The 25,770-nt window shown below is 43.2% G+C and overlaps 1 protein-coding gene across 2 annotated transcripts in view; it reads right to left on the bottom strand.

The window, feature by feature from the left end:
• The window catches only part of LOC106639828 (protein groucho), a 70,467-nt gene that overhangs the window by 10,281 nt on the left and 34,416 nt on the right, over nucleotides 1-25,770 (bottom strand). The window contains exons 4-7 of one of the 2 annotated variants that reach the window (XM_014353618.3): nucleotides 17,384-17,428; nucleotides 11,223-11,360; nucleotides 2,041-2,320; nucleotides 69-94 (exon numbers count right to left, since the gene is read on the bottom strand). In XM_014353618.3, the coding sequence (XP_014209104.2) occupies nucleotides 69-94; nucleotides 2,041-2,320; nucleotides 11,223-11,360; nucleotides 17,384-17,428 (489 nt within the window). The remainder of the gene's footprint in view (nucleotides 1-68; nucleotides 95-2,040; nucleotides 2,321-11,222; nucleotides 11,361-17,383; nucleotides 17,429-25,770) is intronic. The other variant, XM_014353619.3, reaches the window with a different exon arrangement.

Raw genomic sequence — 25,770 nt, 5'->3', positions numbered from 1 at the left:
TAAAAGTGTGTTTCGTAAGAGTTGAGTTTTTTTTCAAAGCTTAATACGGACGATAAAGTATTACTCACGTGTCTTTCGTCGGTCGAACTGAGGCCTGCAACAGAGAAAAACAAAACACATTTGGTTAAAGTCAATTCGTTTTCGGAGCAAAATATTTTTTTTTATAGTAGTACAGAAGCTGATCTGTCACCAGAACGAGAATAAAAAAAAAAATCTTTTGCAAATCCCGTCTGCGACAAAAGCACGCAGGTATAACGTTGAAAGAGAACTGGTGGGAGATAAAAACTCACGAGCTGAGAGTCGGTGTACGTATACATAAACGATCTCCCCATGCATATTCATGGGCGCTTTTGCCTCAAAAATCGCGCTCGCGTGTTTTACACGACGCTGCGCAAACACACTCGAGCTTCTCCCTCGCCTCGAGGGCGGAATTTATACCTACCCCCTACAGCTTTGGAAAAAAAATTTCACCCGAGCGCTCTGTAGTCACCTCGGCTTTCGTTTGTCGGTGCTCGAGTGGTTTTTTTTTTCACCAGGAGATCAAACGTAGCGCTCATGAAGCTCCGGATGAGTACTTTTTTTTTTTTTTTCAAAGAGGCAAAATGAAAATTACGCACGCCCACTGCGCCAAATTATTGTGATTAAAAAAAAAAAAAAGGGTTGTAAGTTCGTAACGAAAAGAGTGGCAACTACCATACGCGTTGAATTTCAAAGCAATGAGAAATAAAAATTCCAAAATTAAAGCAAACTTTAATTGCACTACGGAAAGCTCATCGAAACACGCCTACCTCGTTTTTCCTCCATCACAGCGAGTTACACGATGCACGATTTCAATTTCGATCGTCAAACAGCGGCGCCCTTGCACATTATACGCTTTGGCGCTGCCGTGCGGGCGATTCAATCAAATGGCCCGACAGCTCCATAGATTCCCGGGACTCGGAGGAAAATGAAGGGGAAAATGTACGCGGAAAAAGCTCAGGCGTACGCGAACAAGCACCAAAGAGGAAGGGAAAATCGGTTATTTGCACCGTACCTCTCCGATCCGAAGGGGAGAAAAAGAAATTCCCGCTCAAAGCTCGCAATCTGAAAATTCCATTTTACCCGTACCGATACGCGTGTGGATGTATACATGTACATGAGTAGAGAAAGAGGAGTTGTCCTTTTGCCCGGCGAACGATATATGGGTTAAAAAGCGTGGCAGGATGGGAGGTAGAAAAAAAAAAAAAACAGCAGCGAGAGAGGGAGGGGGCTCGAAAAATACGATTCTCCCGTGCGGAAGGAGGGAAAGCGCGAGTGGAATGTAAATGCGCGTGGCGCCGCAGCAGTGGTCCCGGAGATCGGGCGGACGAGATTACCCGGTATGCGGTATGTGTGTGCATGCATACGTATATGTGTAACGCCGGGGATATGGGCAGGGTAGAGCCCGACCAATTCACCCTCATCGCTTGATGGAAAAAAAAAACAAAAACGAACGGACGGGTGGACAGAAAACACGGGAATGAAAATAAAAAAAGAGGAGAGTCCAAGGGATGGGGGTGAGGCTGTCTCAATTATTTTTATGCGTCTGCCCTGCCCAGAGCAGTACCCCGAACTGTTTCGCGAGCACGGGTCCACCCTCACCTCGTAAACACACGCGGGCGTCCAAGCTCACCGCTACACTGCGTTAAATGCAAAAATTGCAAACGATAGAGAAAAATTGAGGATTATTGCGAGTTCTTTATGCGATGAGGGAATTTGAATTATTTCTTCCGGTGCGAGCACGTATACGCAAGTGCGCGGGTCTATGTGGGGGATGTTGTCGAATCGTTGAATTTCAGGGCCAAAAGATGCGAGGGGTGAAAAAAAAAAAAAAAAAAAAAAACGTTAATAAATACAAACTTTTTGTTTCGCGCTAAACAGGTATAAGTGGTGTCTATTGGTCACGAGGGTATTTCTATCGCGCACCTCGGGAGAGCTAGATTTTCACGCGACAAAGAAACCAACATGATACCGTGCACAAAAGAAGAAAAAAAAAAAAAAAAAAAGGTAGCAAAAACTCACCTCCGTTGCTCTTTGTGTCGTCGGGCTGGCTGTGGCGTTGCATCTCGGGTTTACTGAGCATAGACAGTGGGTGCGAGCTCGCGCTCCCGGGCGTTGGTGGAGCACCCGGAAGCCCCAAGCCGAGAAGGGCGGCCGACGCCGACGTCGGTACTTGAAGACCTCCTGATGGTCCCAGGGGTGGTAAACCCGGAAGCGACGCGTGAGGGTTCATCGCCGCTCCCGGGGGTAGCTGCTGAACTCGCATCTGCTGGAGCAAACCCGGAATATCTGGACGCTGTTGCTGGAAAGTGGATAGTTTTTCAATTTGTCTTGTTTTTTACCCCCCATTTGCGTTCTCGCGAATACGCGTTGGTTAAAATAATGTAGTATGCCATTTATCAAGACACATACCGACTTGAAATTACTTTCTTTTTTCGCGTTTTTTCAAGTTAGTCCAAAAACGCGTCGAGTACAAAAAAAAAAAAAAAAAAAAAACTGACTCGAAAATGCCGCATACGTATACGTGTACGTCACAGAGCCGAGATTTCCCGAACCGCGCATTCGTCTCTCCTTTAGCGTTGTCAGTGATGAAAACGAAGAGGACTCTTCGGAAGCGAGTGCAAGCAAACACATACTGCACATATATATGTATAAATGTAAGCTCGTGAGTTTGTAAATCATTCAAATACCGGACCCACACGCACGCTGGAGTCGCCGCGTCTGGAATACCTAATGGAGCTGCAGTGCCGATGTATGCAATCCAGAGGAGGAAGAGCGAGCGAAGGTAGAAAAAGATGGAAATGCGCTCCGAGTTGTGTGTGAGTGTGCAAAAGAAGGAGAAGTTTCAGTGGACTCGCAATCGCTCGTCCTTTTTTATTTTTTTTTTTCCTCCACTCGGCAACGTATTCCGGCGTGCAAATCGAGGGCTCTCCTCCTTTGTGCCGTACAGACACGTGCTAATTATGCATAATGTACGCTACAGTCACTCCCGAGAAAGTACTTTTTCAACACCCACTTTCCATCCCATTCTCGCGGTAAAGTCCGTACTCTCCAAATATTTCGTTACATTCCATTAATAGGATGATACACTCGTAGAGGTATATACACGCGTCGCCGAGGTGAGCTTTTCATGGTAATTTATTCTTTTATCGCGCTTTAGTTTGCACAACGTTATACACGCTCACCTCTTTTCGCGCTACACGTATATGCTCGCATTGTTTCCGAAAATACCAAATGTTTATTCATCCACGGTAATACCCTCGCTTTAAATACGAGGCAGCTCCCGACCTCGATATTCATTCGACTTTCCGCAAATGGGATACTTTGCACCTTCGATCATCATACGTGTATTTTTGCACGCCACTGTACGCGTGCATCCATTGCACGCGCGTGTAAATTAGTTTCGAGCTCGTTAAACCGCGTCCACGACGAAGCGACGCCGCACGAAACTCGAGATGACGCATCTTCCGTCCGATATGATTTCCAGCTACAGTAGCTCGCCTAAAAATAGATCATGAACTGTCGAGCCGTAATCCGTGTATACAGTGGCTGTTTGGAAAGGGGACGCGCGCAGTAGGGGATGGAAAAAACGAAGCCTCGTAAATTATCCACGCGCCGCCCCTAATCTGTTACGAACGACCTCAGAGAGTCGCTGTTGTTCCCTTTCTCATTCCCGACAACTTTGTCATCCGTGCGTGCGTGTATGTATGTATACCCGTGTACGCCCATAGTAGGTATATGAAAAAAAAAAAAAAAAATGTAAAAGCAGTGACTGCAACGTAAAAGCGGGAGAAAATCAACGTCGACGCTTACGCTGTAGACAAACGTGGGGAGATGGGAGACACCCCTGTGTACAATGTATACATCGGTGAAAGCACCGAGTAGCGGGTACGATGCGTATATATATAGAAGCGTAGATTGACAATCGTCGATTCGCCGAGGCGTGAAACCCCTCGCGCCCGAGACGCAGCGCACTCGACGGGTGTTTTTCGTCTCCCTCCCCTTTTTTCCACCCCGAAATCATCCCCTACGCATACACGCACGTATCACGTGTACAACGCTTGCCAAACGAAAGATACGGCTGATGTGGCTGCGTGACAAACGATAAACTCGTTATTATGCGCGAGAGCGCGCGCTCGTGTGTGTATAATATACCGATGGGTTCTCGTACAACGTGCATCTCTTTCCTAACATCGGGGACTTCACTTGGTTCTGTTTTTAGGTATATATGTGTTACCGTGCCAAGTCCAGGGGTGGTCTCTTTGCGTATATTTACCGTTGGCCCACTCCTCCCCCTATTGTGTGTCGCAGCGTGACTGTACGGCCATATACGTACTTATTGTAACGCCGGGGGTTTTATTGGGTGGAAGGAACGAGTGGGTTAAGTTTAATTTTTTTTTTTTTTCCCTCGATTTGAGAGCTCGCTCGAGCGAACACTGCTGATGGGAGAACATGTTTTCAAGGACCATAGTACTCGAAACGCGAAACGCTAGAAAAGCGAGCACAATACCCTAATGTAATAGGGCAACAGCAAAGCTACATTGAATGTCCAAATCTGCATTCTGACTCATCCTGAGGAATGCGAGTTTTTATTGATTTTTTTTTTCTCTCCTACAAATACCCTTCACATATTTTCTGGAAATCGGAAAATTGGTGATGCAATGAGACAGTGTGGACGCAGCTATCGCGGTTTCAGTGTCCCAAATAGTTAAGCACCATCGTCATGTGAGTTCAAACCTGTTCTATAAAAAAAAAAAAAAAAAAAAAAAAAAAACCCACGCCATACCAACACTCTAAGAGTAAACATCAACTACAAGAACCATACAAAGTATTACCTGTATTACAGTTGACAGGCCACCAAGCACAAATGACTCCCGATTGTTTGACGCGCTATACCTTACTGCAAGATCGTAACATACACAATGTCACGTAGAACGCTCATAATTCGCTCTCAGCGCACTGCTAATACTCGCATACATACGCAGCTTTTATTATTACACGCGCTCTCGCTGCTCGCATTAGACGGGAAATCGGGCTCTGTATTATTCTCTTGTGGGGTTGGGGAAGGGGAAGAGACACCCTACGCTATTTTTTCAGCTCCCTGTGTATACACCGCTACTCCTCTGATGTTCCTTTTTTTGAGGGGGGGGGGAAGTTGTCTAGCCATGCGTGCCTTCCTTCCCTCCATGCACGGGGTGCGTGAGGGGGACACACAATTGGCAGGGGGAAACGTGTGAGCGCATAATACGCACCTTTACCCACTGCCGTTGCAACTTTCTCTCTTTCTCCGCGTAATTTATCGTAATAGCCCTCCTTTTCTCGCATTTAGTCCTGTTAGAGGACCCACCTTTTGAACCGGGTGCTGTAGTCAGAAACTATCCATACATACGTATTATATAGGAACAATTTTATTACACTATATCACGCAGAGTCCCGGTAATCGAATCATAAACGAACCGTAGGAGATAGAGAGAGAGAGAGGTGCGGATGATGGAAGGAAAACAGACAATCGACGAGCTGCGTGGCAAAACCCTTTCTTTTTCAATGCACCCAAACTTATTTTTCCCCTTCCAATGCGTCAGCGCTCTCTCACAATATTATCCCCTTTTCCCCCTTCTTACTCCACTCTTTGGTATAATATATAATGATGTACGTACATATATAAGTATTCATGCGAGCATCTGTTTCTCATTCACAGCTTTTATAAATAAGTGTACGTGTTGTGTGTCCACAGAAACCGAGCCGTGAAAAATTATCCTCGCCTTTCCCGCAGCCAGACCGGAGATTCGTGGATGGAAAACAAACAGGCTGTCGTTCTCTTGACGTATGGTAAGTGCACTCGCTGTATAGATTTACGCGTTAAAAAAAAAAAACGTAGTAGTCCCCAAACGGGACGCTGAGAACACCGGTGGATGACCTTATGGGAGGGTATGCGCGACGACGGCGATGCAGAGAAAAAAACGCGAGTCGCGCCCCGGATGTGCGTAAGATCGTTCGCGCCGAATGGAGAATAATCGGCCGAGCGAGGGAACGAAGGGGGATGAAGGTAATCGCGACAATGGCAGGGTCGTGCCGGCTTGTTGTGCACTTGTGAGTGTACAGGCATACGAGTCCCTTTCCCCATCCCTCTGATGATCGTTCAAATGTATCGTATATGTATGTATACACTTTTATTGTACTCGATGCGGGCTGGCAACGAGCCCATAGCGCGATGCGAAAGCAACCGATTAGCCCGACCTTTGAAGGAATTGTAATTCAGGCTTGAGGAATTAATTAGCCGTCAGGGACTTTTTTCTTTTTTTTTTTTTTTTCTTTCCCACTGAAATACGAGGTGGCAACTCGATACAATTCGATCGTGCGCACAGCTGCATGAATACCGGGGAAGTGTATGTTATTATAGGGCACAATGAATCGGGTCGCACAAACACCGAGGATGAGAGAAGGAAGGAGGCAAGTTTGGAAGAGGTAAACTCAAACACCATCTCTCTCTCTCTCTCTCTGTCTTCGCAGTAGTCGGTTCAGCGTTATTAAACGAAATATTGATTCAAGTCCTTGTTTACCAATGTAATGCATATTCATGGGCTGGTGTGGCTCAACTATACTTCCCCTTTTCGGTAAACCTACCCCTCGTTGTTGTTCCTCCTCCGCGCTACTGCGCTTGGATCCGCTAGTTTCTGTCTCCGAAGGTTACATACACCAACAACCCTGTTCGTGTTATACCCTATACTCTCCACCGTATAGTTCTACACCACCTACTACCCGTACAAAATAGGTTCTTATGATTTTTCGACACAAGCTTAAGTATACTTTGTTTTTTTTTTCGTCACTCGCCGCACGAATCACTAATTCATCAGAGTCTCGTTTAATCGGCCGGGGGCGTATTCAGGTAGCATCACACGGCTCAGAGGAGCACATTAAGTCGACGCACACGCCGGTAGTCACGTTCGGGACAACGTCTGGCACGTGCATATACAATATCCAATAAGTAAAAATCCTACCCGCGGAAGCGCAAACTTCACGCAATCAGCTCTCGTTATATCGATAATCGATTGCGATCACTGGCAACGATGTAGCTGTATTCTCGTGTACACGACAAAAAAAAAAAAAAACAGACGGACGGTCATTCAAAGTTCTCGACGAGGAGCACGTTATAAGCATCAGCTTCAACCCGATCGCCTGATTTGTCCTTCGTCTGGCTCCCCTTGACGCACGACTCGATGCTCTCGATCGAGCCAACAACACAACTATATCATCCACCCCCTTCCATTGGGCCACGCGTTCGGCTAACGTACCGCTCCCCTGACTCCATATACGCGGCATCCACTGCCCGTGTATACATGAGCATAATGCGCAACACGTGTAGGTATATAGCAGCACTGGCAGGAGCGCGTAATCCCCCGGTCGGGCTATATAATGCCCGCGCGCGTGCTTGCCGAGTGCCGTCTTACACAAGTATTGTATATATATACCTACACAGCTGTGCCTTGTAAGCTCGGCTGATACGCGCGGGGGGGTATTATATACAAGGTACAGCTTTTGGGACGAGTAAACTCGCTCTGGTTGTTTATGTTTCGTATACGTTAAGTGAAAAGTAGGAGGGGACTTTGGGGGGTAGGTTTGAGTTTAATCGTCGAGGGGGTGCGAATTCGGGGGCTCGGCTGATGATTCATCATCCCAAATTCACGAACAACCTGTTCCCCGGCTGTATACGTATCAGCTCTAAACGCGGTTCGGCAAAATCGGCCGAAAATATATATACCCCCGACGTTTCAATTCATCGCGACCGCGCGCCAAAGCAGACGCGGATCATCCATCTCGAGCACGCGGCAGAGATACAACACGATGAACGCATAGAGCTCATCCGGTGGGGTGTATTATATATACACGCCGCGCGGAAACTCGAGCCTGACGGCTATCAAAACGCCGTCAAGGCTCTCTCTCTCTCTCTCTCACGGGAGTGTAAGATCTCTCGAGCGCGGCTGAAGCCTATGTGGTAGGTATTTATAACTCGCGTCTACGTGGGTGGATGCGGTCGCGTTAATTCGCCTGACGGGAAGCCGACACCTTGGCAGCCGACATTGTGAGAGGGTCTACTTGTACGCAAGACCATGCAATGCATATATACATATAGGGAGGGAAAGAGAGAGGACGCATAGTGTGCACGCCTCTTAATAGAGTCATTAGACGCGGTGCGAGGATCTTACGGACGGGACAAGCAGGAGATTGGCCGCGATATTGTTTTTACTTGGGTCGCGTGGGAAATTGTTTTCCGGAGACTGATTGGCTTGATTGCGGTGCTGCTGCTGTGCGTGCGGGTCTACTTTATGAGCGACGACTAAAATTGGCCCAATTATCGTTGCGCCCGACTTGCTGTTGTACGCAAGCTAAAAACGGAAGGTGAGCGCGGGTGTGAGTTCTTGAGACTGTGCATGTATCTTCGATGTTCACGGATCGATTGTCGTTATTGAGAGATACGTGTGAATCGTACACTTGATTGCTCTTTTATTGCACCACAATGTGAGAATACGAAGAAAAAAAAAAAAAAAAAAAAAAATAGTTTCCGTACCTATGACCAAGGCCGCGTTCCCTCGTATCTTCTTTCTTATTTGTAACAATCAAAATCGATCGCGACGACGTGTATTATTTAACGCATACGTTCATTATGGGCGCACGTGTGAGTGTGTATAATTAATCGGGTTGGCTTGCCGTGTCTATGTAACATACTACACGTGTAATTAGATCCACGCGGTGACGTCGTGCAATTTTTATCCTCCGTTGCATGGGTGATGGAAAAACACAAGCGGGTATACCTATTTTGTATCGTAATACAATGTTTCCACGCGTATGTGATAACCGTGTGGTATTTTGATTACTGTTTCAACCGACAAAGTTAATTGCACGTGCACCCTTTTTTTCACTCGTTATACGTTTTCAATTTCTGTGTAAAGGTATACATTCATGTTTATTTACGCAACCCCTGGTTATTGAAAAATAAATGCGAGCGCGAACAGTGTTTAATTAACAGGAGATAACATCGATGGCAAACCGAGCAGTAGCTACGCTTTAAAAAAAAATGTTCATCGATGGAAAAAACTAATTGAAAAAAAAAAAGAGCGCTGGTACGCTGAACCGCAAACTCGCGCCGAAAGTATAATACAATATTGCATTATCAGCGAACGCGTTGGCTCACCGGGCGCGTGTACAGTAAAATTCATTGCTCGCGAACGTATGTGCATCCAAAAGGCTCGCGTTATCGCACACACGTGCGTGTATACGTAATGTACGTGTATGCGAGAGGTTATAATATCTGGATACTCGATCGCGCGGATTTTATAACGCAACGGGGCGAGCCTCCTGCGTGTTAAATTCTTCCCCGGAATCGGGCACGTAAATAAATAAATCCCCCCCCCCCTACGCACTGGGTGTGAGCTCACGCTTCGCGGTAACGCGATATGCTCCGTCGGGTGTGCTTGTATGCAAGAGTTTTTTTTTTTTTTTTTTTTTTCCATGTACCCACCGATCGATTATTTTCGTGAGACTTCACTTCGCTTTGTATTCACTTGAGGCTCTGGCATTGAATTATTGGAAAATATATGTAAAACTGGTTTCATAAATCTTGATTAGAGCAACTTCACGAGTCACCTATCCGATTCTGTAAGTTAAAATGATCGGGGGTCCCCCTCGAAATACCGGACTAGACGGCAAAATCAAGATCGACGAACAAGCCCATCGATACGCAGCCACGCCCATAATAATCATACTTAATCCGCACGAAGTGAGTGTCTAATAGAGACGTGTACATTATATCTATATACATCAAAAGCGAGGAGTAAAAGACGAAGGAAGCGAGACGGAACGGTAAGTATTCCCGTCGCGTCTGTCGGCGGCTCGGAACTCAATTATGCACAAGCGAGAGAGAGGAGCGACGCGCGCGAATGCCAATTCCGCACCGTACCTATCCCCTCGGCTGTACTCCGCTCGTACGTATATAGACTGCGAAATAAGGCAGGAAAATGAGCGAGAGACCCGAGACTTATACCGATGAAGCGAATTATAAATAATGGTATACGCGTACACATACATTGTACGGGTAATGATAGAACGCGCGAATGGATTTTAGATGTTGGTTTATTATTATTTTTTTTTTTTTCTTTCGTGTCGAGGATATACTTGTGTCTTTATTGTTGTGCGGCTCTTTCTAGCGTTTTACGGTAATAATATGGGTACAGGCTGGAATTTGACTGCTCGGCGTTAGACATGGATCGTTTGACTGCACCGCCGTACCAAAGCGCGTAATATCAGGGCTGTGAAAGTAGGTTACAAAACACCGTGTATGCATACATTATACAAAATAACGTGTCCGTAGACGAAGCTTTTTACGAGCTTTTAACGGCGCTTTAATTTACCACCGGCCATGTGTGTCCTGTGCGCGTTTAACGGCTCCGAGCTATAAACAATGTCGTAATTTTAATTACGCGCGCTCGAGCTTTGATGATGATGGTATATTATACGTGTGCACGTATATTTATATACCGTACGGGAGATTATCGATTCGAAAGTTTGTGCTAAGCCGATGAATTATTTAGCGGCCGGAGCGAGGAAGAAAAAGACCTCCGTCGCTGGAGTCGTCGACCCCTTGGTTTATTAATTATAATCGAATAGTTATGAGCTCCCATTGATTATTGGTGACGGGCACCGACGAGACTGACCGAAATTATTCTCGCGCTAATGATTGACGATTTTAAGAGCGTACGGTTCTAACAGGATGCCACCCGAGGCTCGAGGTTTTGAAAATTCATTCGCGAAGGACCGGAAAGCACGCGGTGAATCTTTTTTTAGTTCCGCCAACAGCCATCATATCTGGGTGTGTTTGTTCACGAAAGTGGTATTTTCGGGTAATGGATACGTCCGCTTTTCGCGTCTCAAGTGAATGTATTATTCCTCAGAGTTGGCTTTTTTGGGTACAGATGACAAAATACGTATAATGCTTCTTTTTTTTTTCAGTTCTGAAGTTTTTTTTTTATTTTTTATTTTTTTTATTAGCGGATACAGAAAGTCAATAAAGTTGGTGGTTAAATTTCAAATCGGTAAATGTCTCAATGTACGTGGCAATTTTGATGAAAAAAACACATTGATTTTTACCAACACATGTTTATAATGTATTTTTAAACGAGAAAAATCGTGTGATTATCTTCAAAACTCACCCCAACGATCGAATTGAGCTCCGTCATGGTGACCTGTTTCGCTCTGTCGACGGCGGTGGCAACCTGCTGCTGGTGCTCTTGAGACAGGAACGGCAGTATTTGTGCGATGATGGCGTTCAGTCGTTTCGATATTTCCGTCTGGAAAAACAAACCCAATGGATGCATTTTTCTATAGTTAAGGGGGATAAACTGTTGAAAATAAAAAATACGGTTAAAAAAAAGAAGAAAAAAAATAGGTGAAACCGCAGTTAAACATGAAATAATTTTGTTAATCTCTGAACGAAATATTCTATTACAGGTAAAGACCTTAAATCATTTGAGCTTTATCGATTCGCCAAAGCAAACGTAAAACGTACACACGTTTCTTTGAAATCGTGAAAATTTACTCTCTCACACACACATGTACTTATAACGCGAGTGAAAACAAACAACGATCGATCAACCATCGATCGACTCTATTCACCGCAAAAAATGGAATCATAAAACTCTTTGACTGAGGGGCTATAGCTCGCGAGCACGTTTCCATGAGTATTTTTCCAGCGTCGCAGTCACTACTTTTACGTCAGAGAGGGGATATAAGCTCAGGGCACTTCCGGCGCTCGAGTCGATAAACATAATACGTGAGCTGCGTTTGATGATCGATGATAAATGTATAGTGGTCGGACGTTGATGGTATAGACGAACCGTGGATGCATAAATATATCATCACCATTTCACGTATGTTGCATGTGTCAACAGCACCGGAGGGCATACGTGCAGTGCGAGGTGAGACCGAGAGCTATATGTTAATATATACCTATGTGTGGATATAATATACGTCATAATGTTACACGAACAGTGGCTATGAGCTGATGTGCTTATTAAAAGTAATAGTGGAAAAAGCGACAAAAGAGTTACTATAAATGGTTTAAAAAAGATCCGATAGTTGTTTGGTTAGTTGTTGGGTATACTTTTGAAACCTTGCTCCAGTTGAACGGTAGTTTTTGTGTGGTTCGTATCCAATAAAAGCGACTTTAAACGTTGAGTTTTATTTCATCTCCGCGTTTGCTTACGGTTGGTAGTTTTTGTACTCGTATTTTACTTTTTAAATAATAAAAAAGGCGTTTTTATTAGCTCTTGGTGAGCAAAGATATTCTATTCTAGAATAAATTGCGCAAAGCTTATAAAAAGTACGTACAATATAATTAGGTTGTGTTATGAAACCATAAAGTAGAAGCAAATAATGTTTTTTCAATTTATTATGTAATATCAGTTGAAAACCTCAATGTCAACAAAAATAATAGGACCATGTGTATAGGCTTTGTCTTAATTTCGTTTGAAGCGGATGGCAAAAATAATTTTTTTCCAAGAGTGGTATTCGATATTTAAATAAAAGATCATCCGCTTGTTATTATGGCGAAAGGCGTGTAATACAATGTATACAAACGATGAGTAACGATCACGCGTGTGTATCCGCCTGTCAGCGAAACAATCTTCTATATTTTCGCGCGCTTGTACGCACCAACTCAGCCCTCAAAGCTCCCGCTCTCTCGTTGGCTAAACTACACATACGCATGACAGGCACGGTCAAAAAGCTCGAGCGAAAATACAAAAAGCCCCCCCTCGCTTGCACAAAAACACACGTCCGCCCAACGCGTTACAGCAGAGTGCGGAGAACCTCTTTTACGATGCGTCCCAAATTCTCGACGCCCGCCATCAGTATAGTGAGAGAAAACTACAACTCGTTTATTTAACAATAACATTACATGTACGCGTGCACGTGCATCAGAATGGCGTATTTGGCCATACACCGATACCGATTGGGATTCTAATCCTCGATGTACCCACTGTCTATTACATCCTCGGATGAGGCTTTAAAATAACCAGGGGGAATTAACGGCACGTATCGGTACGTCAGCCGAGACGTAAACAGATTAGTTTTATTTTTCTTCCACGGGATATCGTCTGAAAATAGTACTACGACGCTGGCAAATAAAAGAGGGAACGGAGGGGGATCAGGATAAGGACGGAAGCTGAGGAAATATCCTAAAGTTTCACCGACTTCCGCGTACATTCGCACGTCAGCAGGTGGATTGCAAAAAAAAACATCCTCCATAATTATACGGACCTTATTTTAGTATACGTGTAATATGGTATGCAGTCGTCGGATGTACGTGAGCGCTTATCGCATGTGATGTACGACTAAAAAAGTATTTCGTCGTGAAGTGGGTAAGCTTGTGTCATTAAGTGATCCGCTTGCAGAGGATGGGGAAAAAAACGAGAACGGGAGTAAGTAAGTACACCCACACTCGTGTCGTTTCGGAAAAAAAAAAAAAACTGAAGGGATTGTGCGTCTGAACACAAACATCCACACACTCTGGCGCGCACATGTATACACAAACTCGATCTACTTATTTTGGTATTAGAGTGCGCGGGATGAGTCAGGAATGGAGCGTACCGGGGGGAGGCACAGTGTTTGCTTTCTGCCGCGGGGGAGGCACTAAAACCGCGTGTCAACATGTTAACTCCTCCTTTGCTGCTCCGTCTTTTTCTTTTTCTTTTTTTTTCTCCCCTTTCACGCGCCAATTTTATCTGGTTTTTTGCCCCCTCTGGTCTCCTCGTAAGTGCGTACGCGCAAAGAACATGATGCCAGCGTCGAGCCGACAAGTGTAGGACTGACGCTCGGATCGTGTTTCTTTCTTTCTTTCTTTCTTTCTCTCTCGTCGCTCTTAAATACCGACGACTTGTTAACAATCTCAATTCAACTCGGCCCTATGGTGTGAAATTTTTTTTTTTTTTTCTGTTTTTTCCTTTTGGTAGTACAAGCACGCGTTTGGGACTTTACAGCGTTTACTGATGCTCGTCCCATTCCATCATAAATAAGTATATATTTTTGTTTGATTGTGTTTGCCTACCCCCTGATCGACGTAAATTAAATCTTTCTCTCACGATTATTTCGGATTGCGTTTAAAAATAAATCGCTTCGAGTACGCAAAAACGTTTGGCTGCTGTATCCACTGGAGCGAGATAATTTATTTATTTACTCGTTTTAAAGGATATATTTTATACTTGAGTATTTTTATTCTCGGTTGCCGATAAAAAGAAGAAAAAATAATAAACCATACTTTGTCTATACAGTTTACGATCCGATGCGATTGAAAATTAATTAATATTGAGTAATCAAAACGATGATGCGTAAAATAAATATTTGCGAGGATTCGCTAAAAGTTATTTCAATTCGAACGGGCTTTATCTTTCGTTTATTCATACATTGTTTTTTTATTCTTCTTCGATAATCATTTTCTCCATTAAGTACGGCATTTATTATTAATCTCCACGAATTTGGATAATCACGCAACTCCGCATAATAGCGTGTTTAACGAGTAAACGCGAAACTAACAGCAACGATTATTTCGGCATTTATTTACTCAGTCTTTCGCTCATCCGCGGGCTTCGCACTAAATTCACGCGATGAAAGAACCGTCTTGGCGCGTCTGAAAATTTTTCACGCCCGTTTCAATTTACCGAGCAAACAAAGCGTTTTTGTGTTATTCCAAGTGTGTATTGTACGATTCACGTGCACGACAAAAGACAACTTTCGAGCTCAATCGGGTATGCAAACAATAACAGAACATATACCACATTTAAATGTTGGAGCAGGCATAATTTTTCTTCTCTTATCGCCTTTTTTTGTTAAACAAACCCAAATCGAATGCAGAAAATTGGGCGATTCGACGATAAATTATCCTTGCATCGTTTTAATGCTCGGGGAAAACAAAAAAAATCAACAATTCTCAATTTTTGCCCTGATAAGCTTTAAATTCGCGCAAAACCGACAAACAGCTTCGTGTACAGCCCCGCAAGTTACCCTGTATCTTTGGTTCATCAAAAGTTGAAGAAGAGCTAGGGAAGACCAGTAGGAAGGTACCCGTACAAGAGCCCGACAATCGAGACGAGGGGGCTCCGAATGTTTGCTCTGCTGCGTCGTCTTCCTTCGGCTCACTCGAAACGCTCAAATACCTTAGGCAAACATTTTCAGTGGGAGAGGGGCTATATATATATTAGACTTATGAGCTGTAGCACGAAAAAATCGTGCCTTACGTGTGATATGGAAGAAAGGAGCTGATTTTTTTTCTAGAGACTTTTCGTGTTCGTCCATTTTTCAACGTCTTCTCGTCACTATGAATAAATCTCGATTCCTCGACTTTACAGTAATCGCGAAGCATCCGATGAAAAGGACTGGCGATCAAAATAAATCATCGTGCTTGGGTTTTCCGACACGCCGAAATCTACCCGAAAAACACGCGCTTTCCCGAGTATTTCCGAACCTCGAGTCAGCTGTCAACGGTTATTTGGGCTCGTCCCGTCTCCCACCAAGAGCAGAAGAAGAAGAAGAGCTTAAAATACAAGACTCGTGTATTTTTCAACACACATCCAAACACGCAGCTGTACAATAAAACCATTGATTCGGCGCGTACGAGTATGCCCCTAGAAAGAAAAAAGAAAAAAAAAAAAAAAAAAAAAAAAAAATAGCCCACAATAAAACACCCGAGCCGTTGATTTTCCCCGCTAAGCGCACACTTTACGAGTCGTCATTCGTGACCCGAGGCCTTGTCGTTTCTTTATCTTCAAGTAGGAATAAGGCGCTCGTTCTTCTTCTTCTCCTTTTTTTTTTTTTTTTTTTTTTTTTTTCCCTTCCAACAACGAACAAGCCAACACGCACGTGTTTTTTCGACGGCCCCATGCCGAAGAGGAAGAAAACGAGAGAAGGGATGTAGAGAGAGGAGAACGCCTCCCGTGTGCCGTGTAATAATATATTTCTGTCCCGGGCCATTTGCGCCCGGCGAGATGAGAGGGAGGGAGGGGGACGTAAAAAAAGCAAACAGAAACCGAAAATACACGGCGCGCCGGGCAATTTGGGCGTAACTCGGATTCCGCTTCGACGCCACGGGCTACGCGGTGGGCTCACTCACGGTAGGTTGTGTTTTTCGGCGCTGCCTCTCTTTCTTTTTTTCTTTCTTTTTTTTTTTTTTTTTCACGCGATCGTGAGAATTTTCGTCCAAACGATAAATAATCTAGTACGAAAATCGATGCTCCCCTCGAATTCCTGTTTTGTTTGACACATTTTTGTGTATCATAATGATACACATTTGGTTTCGTTTCGACGCTTGACGACCCCCTCCGACTATACTAATAGCCACGTGTCTCCCTGACGAATCAAAGCGCAAAGTCAAATCAAATTATCATAATGACTCGTTAAAAAGCCACCGAGTGCTTTTACTGTCTATAGCACTGTCAAAGGCAGCAACCAAATGACGAGAGGGGGTGGGCGTATATAATTACGATTGCGCTTCGAAACGATGTTTTTATACGCGCGTTTAATATTTTAGGAGCTACTCTTATTGGAGTAGGCCTAAGTGGCAGGTGTGTGTGCGTATGTAAAGGTACGTGGGTGCCAGGCGTCGCTCGCCGCACCCATTACTCGCGAGGAGAACTATACATACGCCGGGTTGGTCGTCAAAGTCATTAAGCTTGTGTACAACGCGCTATTCGCCGTCTTGAGAGCAAAGATTACACTTGAAACGAGTGATGGAGATTTCGCTGAGTGGACATGAGGGAAGCCAGGGATCTTACGCACTTAACGAGAGGCTCGGAAAATAATATCTCGTGATGCAGGAGAGGAGCTTTGATTTTTGTTTTTCTTGTTTTTTTTATCCATACTCTTGAGCTTGTTTTTCTCCCTTCGTTTTCTGGTGAGTGTCGAGTGTTTTTTTTTTTTCTTTTTCGAAAACTATATTTACGAACACGCTCTGATTCGAATTTTTCTTTATTTTTCGACTGTTTATTTATATTTCACGAATGAAACCGCGAAGGAAAGCAAATACATGATTCCACGACGGCTGATGAAAAATGTTTGAAAAACACTTAGCCACGGTATTGTTTACTTTTTCATTTCTCAACTCTTACAGTTTAATCGGTTCTTCGTCGTTATTATTATCGAGAAAAATAAGCACTTTTGTTTACAAACTCTCGTAATACTGTGTTTTACATCAATGGATGGACAAACAATCAATCGTACAGCTCGTCATTTCTGTCGAGCAAACTTTGCTTCACAATCGTATTCATAAACACCTTGGCATTCGCGACACATGCATGTAGTTAAATACATAAAATATAATTACCTGTTTGTGCATCTCGACGTTTAGACCGTATGACATCTCGTAGTACTGAAACAGAGAGAAAAAACAAATCAGATAAGTAGCAATAATTTTTTATCCCACTAAAATACAATACAGCGAAACGTAACCCAAACAAAAAAAAAGACTCGTCGAAATCGCTCTAATGAAACGACAACAGTATAATACAACGTAGCATTAACGGGCCAAAAGTTACACGAAGGAAAGTTGATTTAACGGGCCATTAGTCCGGTAATAACCCCCCCCCCCTGTTCTCCACTCGAATAAGTTGCGTTACACTTGCGACGAGAGCTTGCACTGTGCACGGGCTCTGCATGTAGGTATATATATTACACAGTGCAAGGCACGAGGGGAAAAAGGAAAGGAGGAAATCGAAGATCGAGTTATGAGAATTATTCGAGGATAGCAGTACAGGGGCAAGACCGGAGGATCGGTTTCAATTACCGTCCGCCTTTTTTTTTTTTTTTTTTTTTGTTTGCTCCACTCGAGTAAACATGATTAATGGCCCCCTCTCCCGGTCTCGAGTGCTGTGATTGCGCGGAAACACGATTCCTCGCGGGAGGAGCAATGAGTTTTGCATTAGCGATGTAAAATCGATATGGGGGCGGATGGGGTAAATTGAGAGGCGTCTGCCGGTATACTCGCGCAAATTGAGCGGGCAGGGTGAAAAATAATTTCCGCCCCCGCCATTAGCGCCCTCGCTGTTCCCTCCCCTTCGCCTCTCTCTAGTCCAATCGATCGAGCCTTGTTTGCGACCTTCGCCCCGAAATCTTGAGAGCCACGTGCACACGAGACGGGGTAAGTGAGTGCAGTTCCCTCTCGACGTGTCTCCCATAAATTACTCAGCTCGCACTAATCGACAATAACACGCGCGCGAAACAATTACTTGGCAGTGGCGCTACTGGGTAAATAAAGCACCATTACCACGAGACACGATGAGGCAAATCACGTTGGCAATTGACGCGGGAGCCTCGAAATTCTCTCCCGAGAGATGACGGTACATTCGTTCTATGCTTACATCAAAAGGGGTTGGGTTAGGCACAATCTCTTACTGTATAAATACCGGGTGATCAGATACGCCAAGGCGGCGAACGAGTAATATGGACGAAGAGGAGCAATCGGGTTTAATCTGCCGGCGTACGATTGTACGGAGAACCCGGGAATCCATTGGCCCCCACGCTCGTCTTCTCTTCTCCGATAAATCTTTGACTCATGCTTGCTCCGTCTGTCTTTGGCGATGCTACTACCACTTGTGCATATGGGTGTACCAATGATGACGACGCGATGGAGGGCGAAATCGTGATTAATCGCGTTCAAACTAGTCGCCTCTTCGCGTCGATTAAAGCGTGCCACCGCCAACGGATGTATACGTGTGTTGCAGCTCGTGCTATCGAGGGGCAAGGGCACAACCACCATCGTCATCGTGGTACATGTTGTGATTAAGCTGGTGATACCCAAGTTGCACGGTAGACCGAGAAATACGTTCAGCTCTTTATTTTTATCGACTTTTTTTATTCATCCACACATTCATAACCGAGCCACTATTAGCTACAATTCGTGTCCTCGATGAGAACAATCATCAGGGGTGAGGATGGAATTTGAGATCCAAGAGGACTGAAATCAATTCGTTGGGTAACAATTATACTCGTAAACGTAAAATTCACAGGAAAAATCTTTTTAAAAATGAACGACGACAGTAAGTTGTAGTAAGTAGGTATACGCTGTAGGATTGGGGGAAAAAAAGGCCCATATGTCCTCGGTGTAGGACAAAGGGATCGCGTGAATGCTGCACGGCGTGCAAGCGATTCTATCTCGATTGCCATGCAGTCGTTGCATGAAAAAAAAAAAAAAAAAAAGACACCGATTGAATCGAGAGGTACCGCGGCCGAGAGTTCATGTAATAGCAAACACGAGCACCGGCCCTGTGTGTTTATATACGCGTGTGTATGCAAATACAGGCACGAAGAGCTCATTGTGCAATTACTACCCCCCTCCATCTCTGTATACCTACTGCTCTCCGCGAGAGAATAATAACTGTTGCTGCTCGCCCATTTGGCGAGAAATTCCCATGCACGGAACAGAGAGGGAAAGATATATATATATATATATATTTATATAATACTAGCAGCCCCCCGTCTCGGCTTCGCCCGAGACTCGCTGAATGAAACACATGTGTGTTGACAAATAATATAGGACGTTTTCAGTTAAAAAACTTCACATCTATTTTGAACACTTTTTGGAACAAATAACTTCTTATTGAAAATATCGAAAAAAGGAAAAAAATGATGGTAAAAAGTATCGTGCATTCTTTACGTCATAAAATAGGTATTGGCTCTGAAAAGGGCCGTTGATTTTTACATGTTAACGTTATGATATAACAAAGGGTTATTTGTTAAAGCTGTAAAGATACAAATATATAATTTAAAATTATTTTTTCATTCACAAAATTTCAGTATACGTGACATTTTTAGTTTTATTTCCAGAAGGAATTAAAACAATCTGATAATGTGGATCACCAGTTCTTGAAAGCCCGACATAAAATTGTCCATGTGAAAAGCAGTTTAAACGTAAATCTACCCCCACAAAATTATAAGTTTGTCCTTGCGACTTGTTAATTGTCATCGCAAAAGAAACTTTGACAGGAAACTGTAATCGCTTGAACTGAAAAGGTAAATCAGTTGGTATCATCCAAATTCTTGGAATAAAAGCTATTTGTCCTGATGCTGGACCTGTCAAAATAGTAGCTTCTATAACTTTATTTCGCAGAGTTTTAATTTGCAGTCTGGTTCCATTACACAGGTTCGGGGGTTGAAGGTTACGTAGTAGCATAATCGGAGCTCCAACTTTCAAACTCAACTTATGGGGTGGAAATCCTGATGGAGTTAGGGAGTTTAAAAACTCCTGAGGATAATTAACAACATCTTCAGATGCGATGACTGAATCAATAGAGAGGTACTCTCGAGAATCAGCTACAAACTTTTGAAGAATAATGTTGTTAATTTCCTCTGCTGTAGAATTTCTCGGTAAAATTATCGCTCTCTCACATAACCATTGGTATGATTTGTTTGATAAATTTTCAATGTCTGGGTAAACTTTAGAAATAAGATCATCGACAGTTGTAACCAGTTTTCCAATGGATTGACCTAGGGTGATAAAACCGTTTTCATTTTCCATCGTGCCATCGCCAATTTTTAATATCTGTGTTGGAAATTCCGTGTTTCTTCCGCAGAGATGTGCTCTCATATTAGTACGTAAATAAAGAGACTCTACATAATGCCAGAGAAATGATGATTTTAAACAGGCATGAATAATATCAGCTCTAGTTCCTCTCGGAATTACTGGTAACGTCTGCCTAAAATCACCAGCAAAAACAAATGAAGTGCCACCCATTAAATTCTGGTTTGATCTTAAATCTTGCAATGTTCTATTAATTGCTTCAATGTGAGCTCTGTGACTCATTGTGCACTTATCCCATACAATAAATGTTGTATCTTGAAGAATTTTTGCAAGTGGGCCATTTTTGCGAATCGGGCACGTGTAATCTTCTCCGGAAAAAACACATAATGGAAGTTTAAAAGTGGAGTGAGCTGTTCTACCTCCACTCAAGAGAGTGGCAGCAATGCCAGAAGATGCAACAGCAAGGGACAGTTTTCCAGCCGATCTTGCTTGGGCCAACATAAGATTAATTAGGAATGTTTTTCCAGTGCCTCCAGGAGCATCCAGGAAAAAGACTTTTCCACTACTATTTAAGACACTATCAATTATACGATCAAAAGCTTCTCGTTGGTCTGGAACCAACTTAAGAAGATTTTGCTCAACGTAGTTATATAAATAGTTATGATCATAACCATGTCTGATGGAATGTTCCAAAGGATCATTAGTACAGAGTTCATCTCGAACCGGTGAGTTTAGCCCAAATGCAGTCAAATTTTTTTCTGAAAGAGAGATGATCTTGTCTTCTACTTCAATTAAACCTCTGTTGAACACTTCTTCAGAAAATTCAACTTCAAAATCGTTGAGTTGAATTCCTCGAGAGTGAAGAATATCTTCACATAATTGTTGTTTAAACATATCCCACAAAATTTGAGGTTGCGATGGCTCACAAAAAACTAAAATAATAGCAAATAAGTCACGTAATTGAGATGGATTATCAGACAAAGCAGCATCTGCGAGTGTGTTTTTCCATTGATCATCATTTTCCAATAAACCAAGTGCGTAACAGGCAGCTTTGAAAGTTGCGTAAGTAACACCATCAACGGTTTTTAAGTACTCAAATGAAGTTGGGCCTCGAACATATTGAAGTAACATTCGAAGATGGAAGCATTCCGACTGGGTGGGATGAATCGTATAAACTCTACCTATAGCTGAATCTTTTTTTACTCCTTGCCAGCCTGGAACATCTTTACCCCGTTTTCTTTTCACAAACTTATTACTGTCCCGTCGATAATAGGCGGCAACTTCGGAATACAAAAGAGTTTTAGCAAAATCATCTATTACGCAAAGTTCAAAAAACGCCATCAACGTTGTTTTTCTCGGATTTTCGAGAATCTGTTGAATGTTTTGCTGATTTACGTAAACTCTTTGATAATTTTCAAGGTGAACATCTAAATGTAAGACTGGAGGATACCGTGCGTGAATCTCAAAGTCAAAAAAACGCCAAAATCCCTCAGAGGAACAAATATAGCGTCCATTGGCATAGTTTGCAATTTCGTCAATGTTTCCAACTGAAAAAGTGGCACGGTCCGATCCTTTGTTGATATATTTGCAAATAAATTTAATTGCTTGCACTGAATGACAAAATCCAACGTTAATGTGTGCATTGAAACATCGTGATAAGACGGATGAGTACGGTACAACCCAACGGTTATCAATCTGTACTTCTTTGCCACGAATTGTAAGTACAGAACTATGACCTCCATCTGCAGGGGCTCTTCTACGATAGGTTGGGTAGCCATCATCTGCAGTTAGGGTTTCTTTAACAAAATTTCAAGGAAACTTTTTTGTACACTTTCCATTATCCATTGTGACGTGACGAGTCACCGTCACAGTCAGAATACCGGTTTTGTGATAGCAGACAGGAGGAGAGGCGGTACAGTGCGCACTACCCCTACCTTATCCCAAACCCATACATAGGTATCCATCCCTACTATGGGGTAACACCTGGTGTGTGTGTGTGTGTGTGTGTGTGTGTGTGTGTAACAACGCAACACACACCTGTGTAAGTGGCTGAGGTGCCAAGGCAGCACGGATCAGCGGGCCGGGAGGAGAGACACTCTCTCTCTTGTCTGCTCACCGTAGAGTCGTACTCTGATATGCGTCGGTTGAGTTTTGCGTAAGCTAGTGAGGCGAGCTCCGTATCAGGCGATAACAGGAGACGCAGCCACGGCTACCTGTTGCTGACCCGACCGGTTGCAGGCGTATACACGCGGCTTCTGCTGGGACTCGTGCCATCCGAGTGCTGATACCTGCCAGACGGATCTCCCAGTGCCCGTGGTCAAGTTGCGGTGTACCTCGCCATAGGAGTGTTAACGGTAGGCCTGTGTCTCTTAATCCTGTCCCTACCGTGAGAGCCCTGTGCCGAACAGCAACTGCCGGACCCACAGGGCCGAGTTGTTAGTTGATAGGTCTTGTCGGATGGCTGGACGTTGACATTCTTTTGTATGTCATACATAGTCATTGTCAGAATAAACGCATTATCTTTGTATATAAATAGATGTGTTTTCCTTAATTGTAGGTGTTTGAATTCCAGCTATCCACCTATCCTACTGGCCCTTAAGGATAATTATTAATAAATATTAGATGTACAGCGTCTTGCTGCTGACTGCAAGGCGAGCAAGACTCGACACATCACACCATACATGGTGAAGCCATGTTGAATTCACCGCAAGGTCCATGAATCATACTTTTCAAAATTATACTGAATAGCAAGGGATCTTGTTGAGGATCTGGTAATTCAGCTGAAATGATCTTATCTATTTCATCCGGCTGAATTTTTGTTTTAAGCCATAAAAGTATGTGCACATGAGGTAGCCCTCGTTTTTCCCATTCGACACTATAGATCCAAGCATCAACTTCGCCGTATATTGCTTTCTTAGTGAGGACATCTATAAGTTTCCTTAATTTCAAGTGAAAAACCCTTGAAACAATGTCATGCCTGTCTGAAGGTTTTTGATTTTTGGGTAATTCATTTTTTATTTCCGACCACTCAGGGTTACACGTGAAAGTGATAAATAAACATGGACGCCCAAACCCACGTACGTAAGCCATTGCATCTTGAGTTTTTTCATGCATATATCGCGGTGAGCCAGTGAATGAGGATGGTAATATTACAGGCTGTCCGATACTGGAGGGTTCAATGTTACGATCATTATTTATTGCATCTCGTAGATGAATGTAACTTTCAGCACGCAGTTGTTTTTGATGTGTTCGCAAGTTAAGTAAACGTTCTGTGATCATTTTTGCCATCATATCAACAATAAATTGATTGAGTAAGTTCTTATAATAAAGTAGGTAATTTATGTGATCATTTTTTAACATAAACCTATAAGAGTAGAACTGCATGCAAGAAACAGTTTTGTTTGGAACACCGTAAAGTGGTACATCAATAGAATATCCATTTTCTCCAAAAATAAACATAAGAGGATATTGCAAGGAGTCATAGAATCGGTGGAGCTCAGAAACTCGCTCCAACTGCCCATGTCGACCATGTAAAATAATGTCTCTAGGGCCTTTTTCCTCGTTAACTATTAATGCAGCAACTTCATTCACTCTAGGCGCATTGTATCGTCCTCGATGCTCCCCAATAGGAGTTCGATCAGCATGAATAATCAATTTTAAGTTTTCAAGTTCATCTACTGTTCGAGAGTCATAATTGGATTTAAAAGTTCTTATAAGAGGATTGCAATCATGCATCACCTTTTGTAATGATTCAATCAAAGTTTTTTTTAGGGCACTGTCTGACCGAATAGAAATTTGTTCAGCTTCAGACATGAAATAGATTTGTAAGCACTGCGGACTCTTGTTCTGTTCAGGAAGTAAGCTACCTATTAAGTGGTATACTTGACCTTGGATTTTGAAAGTTGGCATAAAGTTTCCTTCTCTAATTTCTTTCCCTCCAAATGACGTCATTTGGAATTGCGTATTGTAACGTCTGACGTTATCAAGGAAATGTTTTGATAGGGGGTGTTCGTCCATTAACAGACATCTTACCAATTCAGGAGGATTTTCTAGTGGATCAAGGGAAACTTTACCACCAGAACAACAGAGCCCTGGAGCTTCATCTCTCCATTTTTTAGCGCCACAATGAGTGCAAATAGAAACCATTCCGCCAATTTGAATTGATGGAAGATTTAAGTAATCAATATCAGGATTGTAACAGAAAGCGGATCTGTCACTTAAGTGGTTGTTCAATCGTCGATTTTGCCGTTGCTGTTCTACTCTCCATGAATGTTCTGCATCAGTTTCTCGACTCCTAAAGTTGTAAACATTTAAAGCATTAGAAGTTCTCCTCCCGATTCGCCCTCTTGCGATTCGAGGCATTGTTAACAATTTTTGCGCGCCCTAAAAAGGCTGTTTTTGTTATTCTTTGTCAATTACAATATATACTTTGGCAGGTGTTCAACGTTTAATGGCCCTGAAAAGGGCCAATGAGATTGACCAAGTTAGCTGAACGCTAATCTTGGAGTAAAAGTAATTTCTGGCGTATGTAATTCGAGTGCAGAAAGTCGTCGGTGACCGGGGTTCCCAGACTCACGACAAACAGCTCTGCTCTCGATGTCTGCCAGTAAATGACTGACTTAGTTTTGGAATAAGCTGTCTTTAAATAGATCCCTGTCGGACGAATCGTTGCAATTCGTTTAAAGACATTTGTCCAAAAGTACAAATAAGATTATTTTTGGCAAAGTGGTTCAACGTTTAATGGCCCTGAAAAGGGCCAATGAGATTTACCAAGTTAGCTTAATGCTAATCTTGGAGGAAAAGTAATTTCTGGCGTATGTAATTCGAGTGCAGAAAGTCGTCGGTGGCCGGGGTTCCCAGACTCACGACAAATAGCTTTGCTCTCGATGTCTCCCCGCAAAGGGCAGATCTATTTTTGGAAAAGTAGTTCAACGTTTAATGGCTCTTAAAAAGACCGATGAGATTGAAAGTTACATTACGGTAAAATTTATTGATAGCCCTGAAAAGGGCCGATTTTTGTCTTCATTTTCTTTTTTTACTGACGATGGAGAACTGGTGAGGGTCAATTAATTGACACGCTTTACACGGAGAGAAAGTTGGGAGAGATGCTGTTTCGCAACGTATGGCTGCTATACCAAACACACAGCCAGCGGAGCTCTGTTACTTTGGGCTAGACGCTCTACCGTATGAGAGAG

This window comes from Copidosoma floridanum, unplaced genomic scaffold, assembly GCF_036245765.1.
Source record: "Copidosoma floridanum isolate Cflo_tuat_1 unplaced genomic scaffold, Cflo_Japanese_pri ptg000001l, whole genome shotgun sequence".
Lineage (NCBI taxonomy): Eukaryota > Metazoa > Arthropoda > Insecta > Hymenoptera > Encyrtidae > Copidosoma > Copidosoma floridanum.
This window is presented reverse-complemented; position numbering and strand designations above follow the sequence as displayed.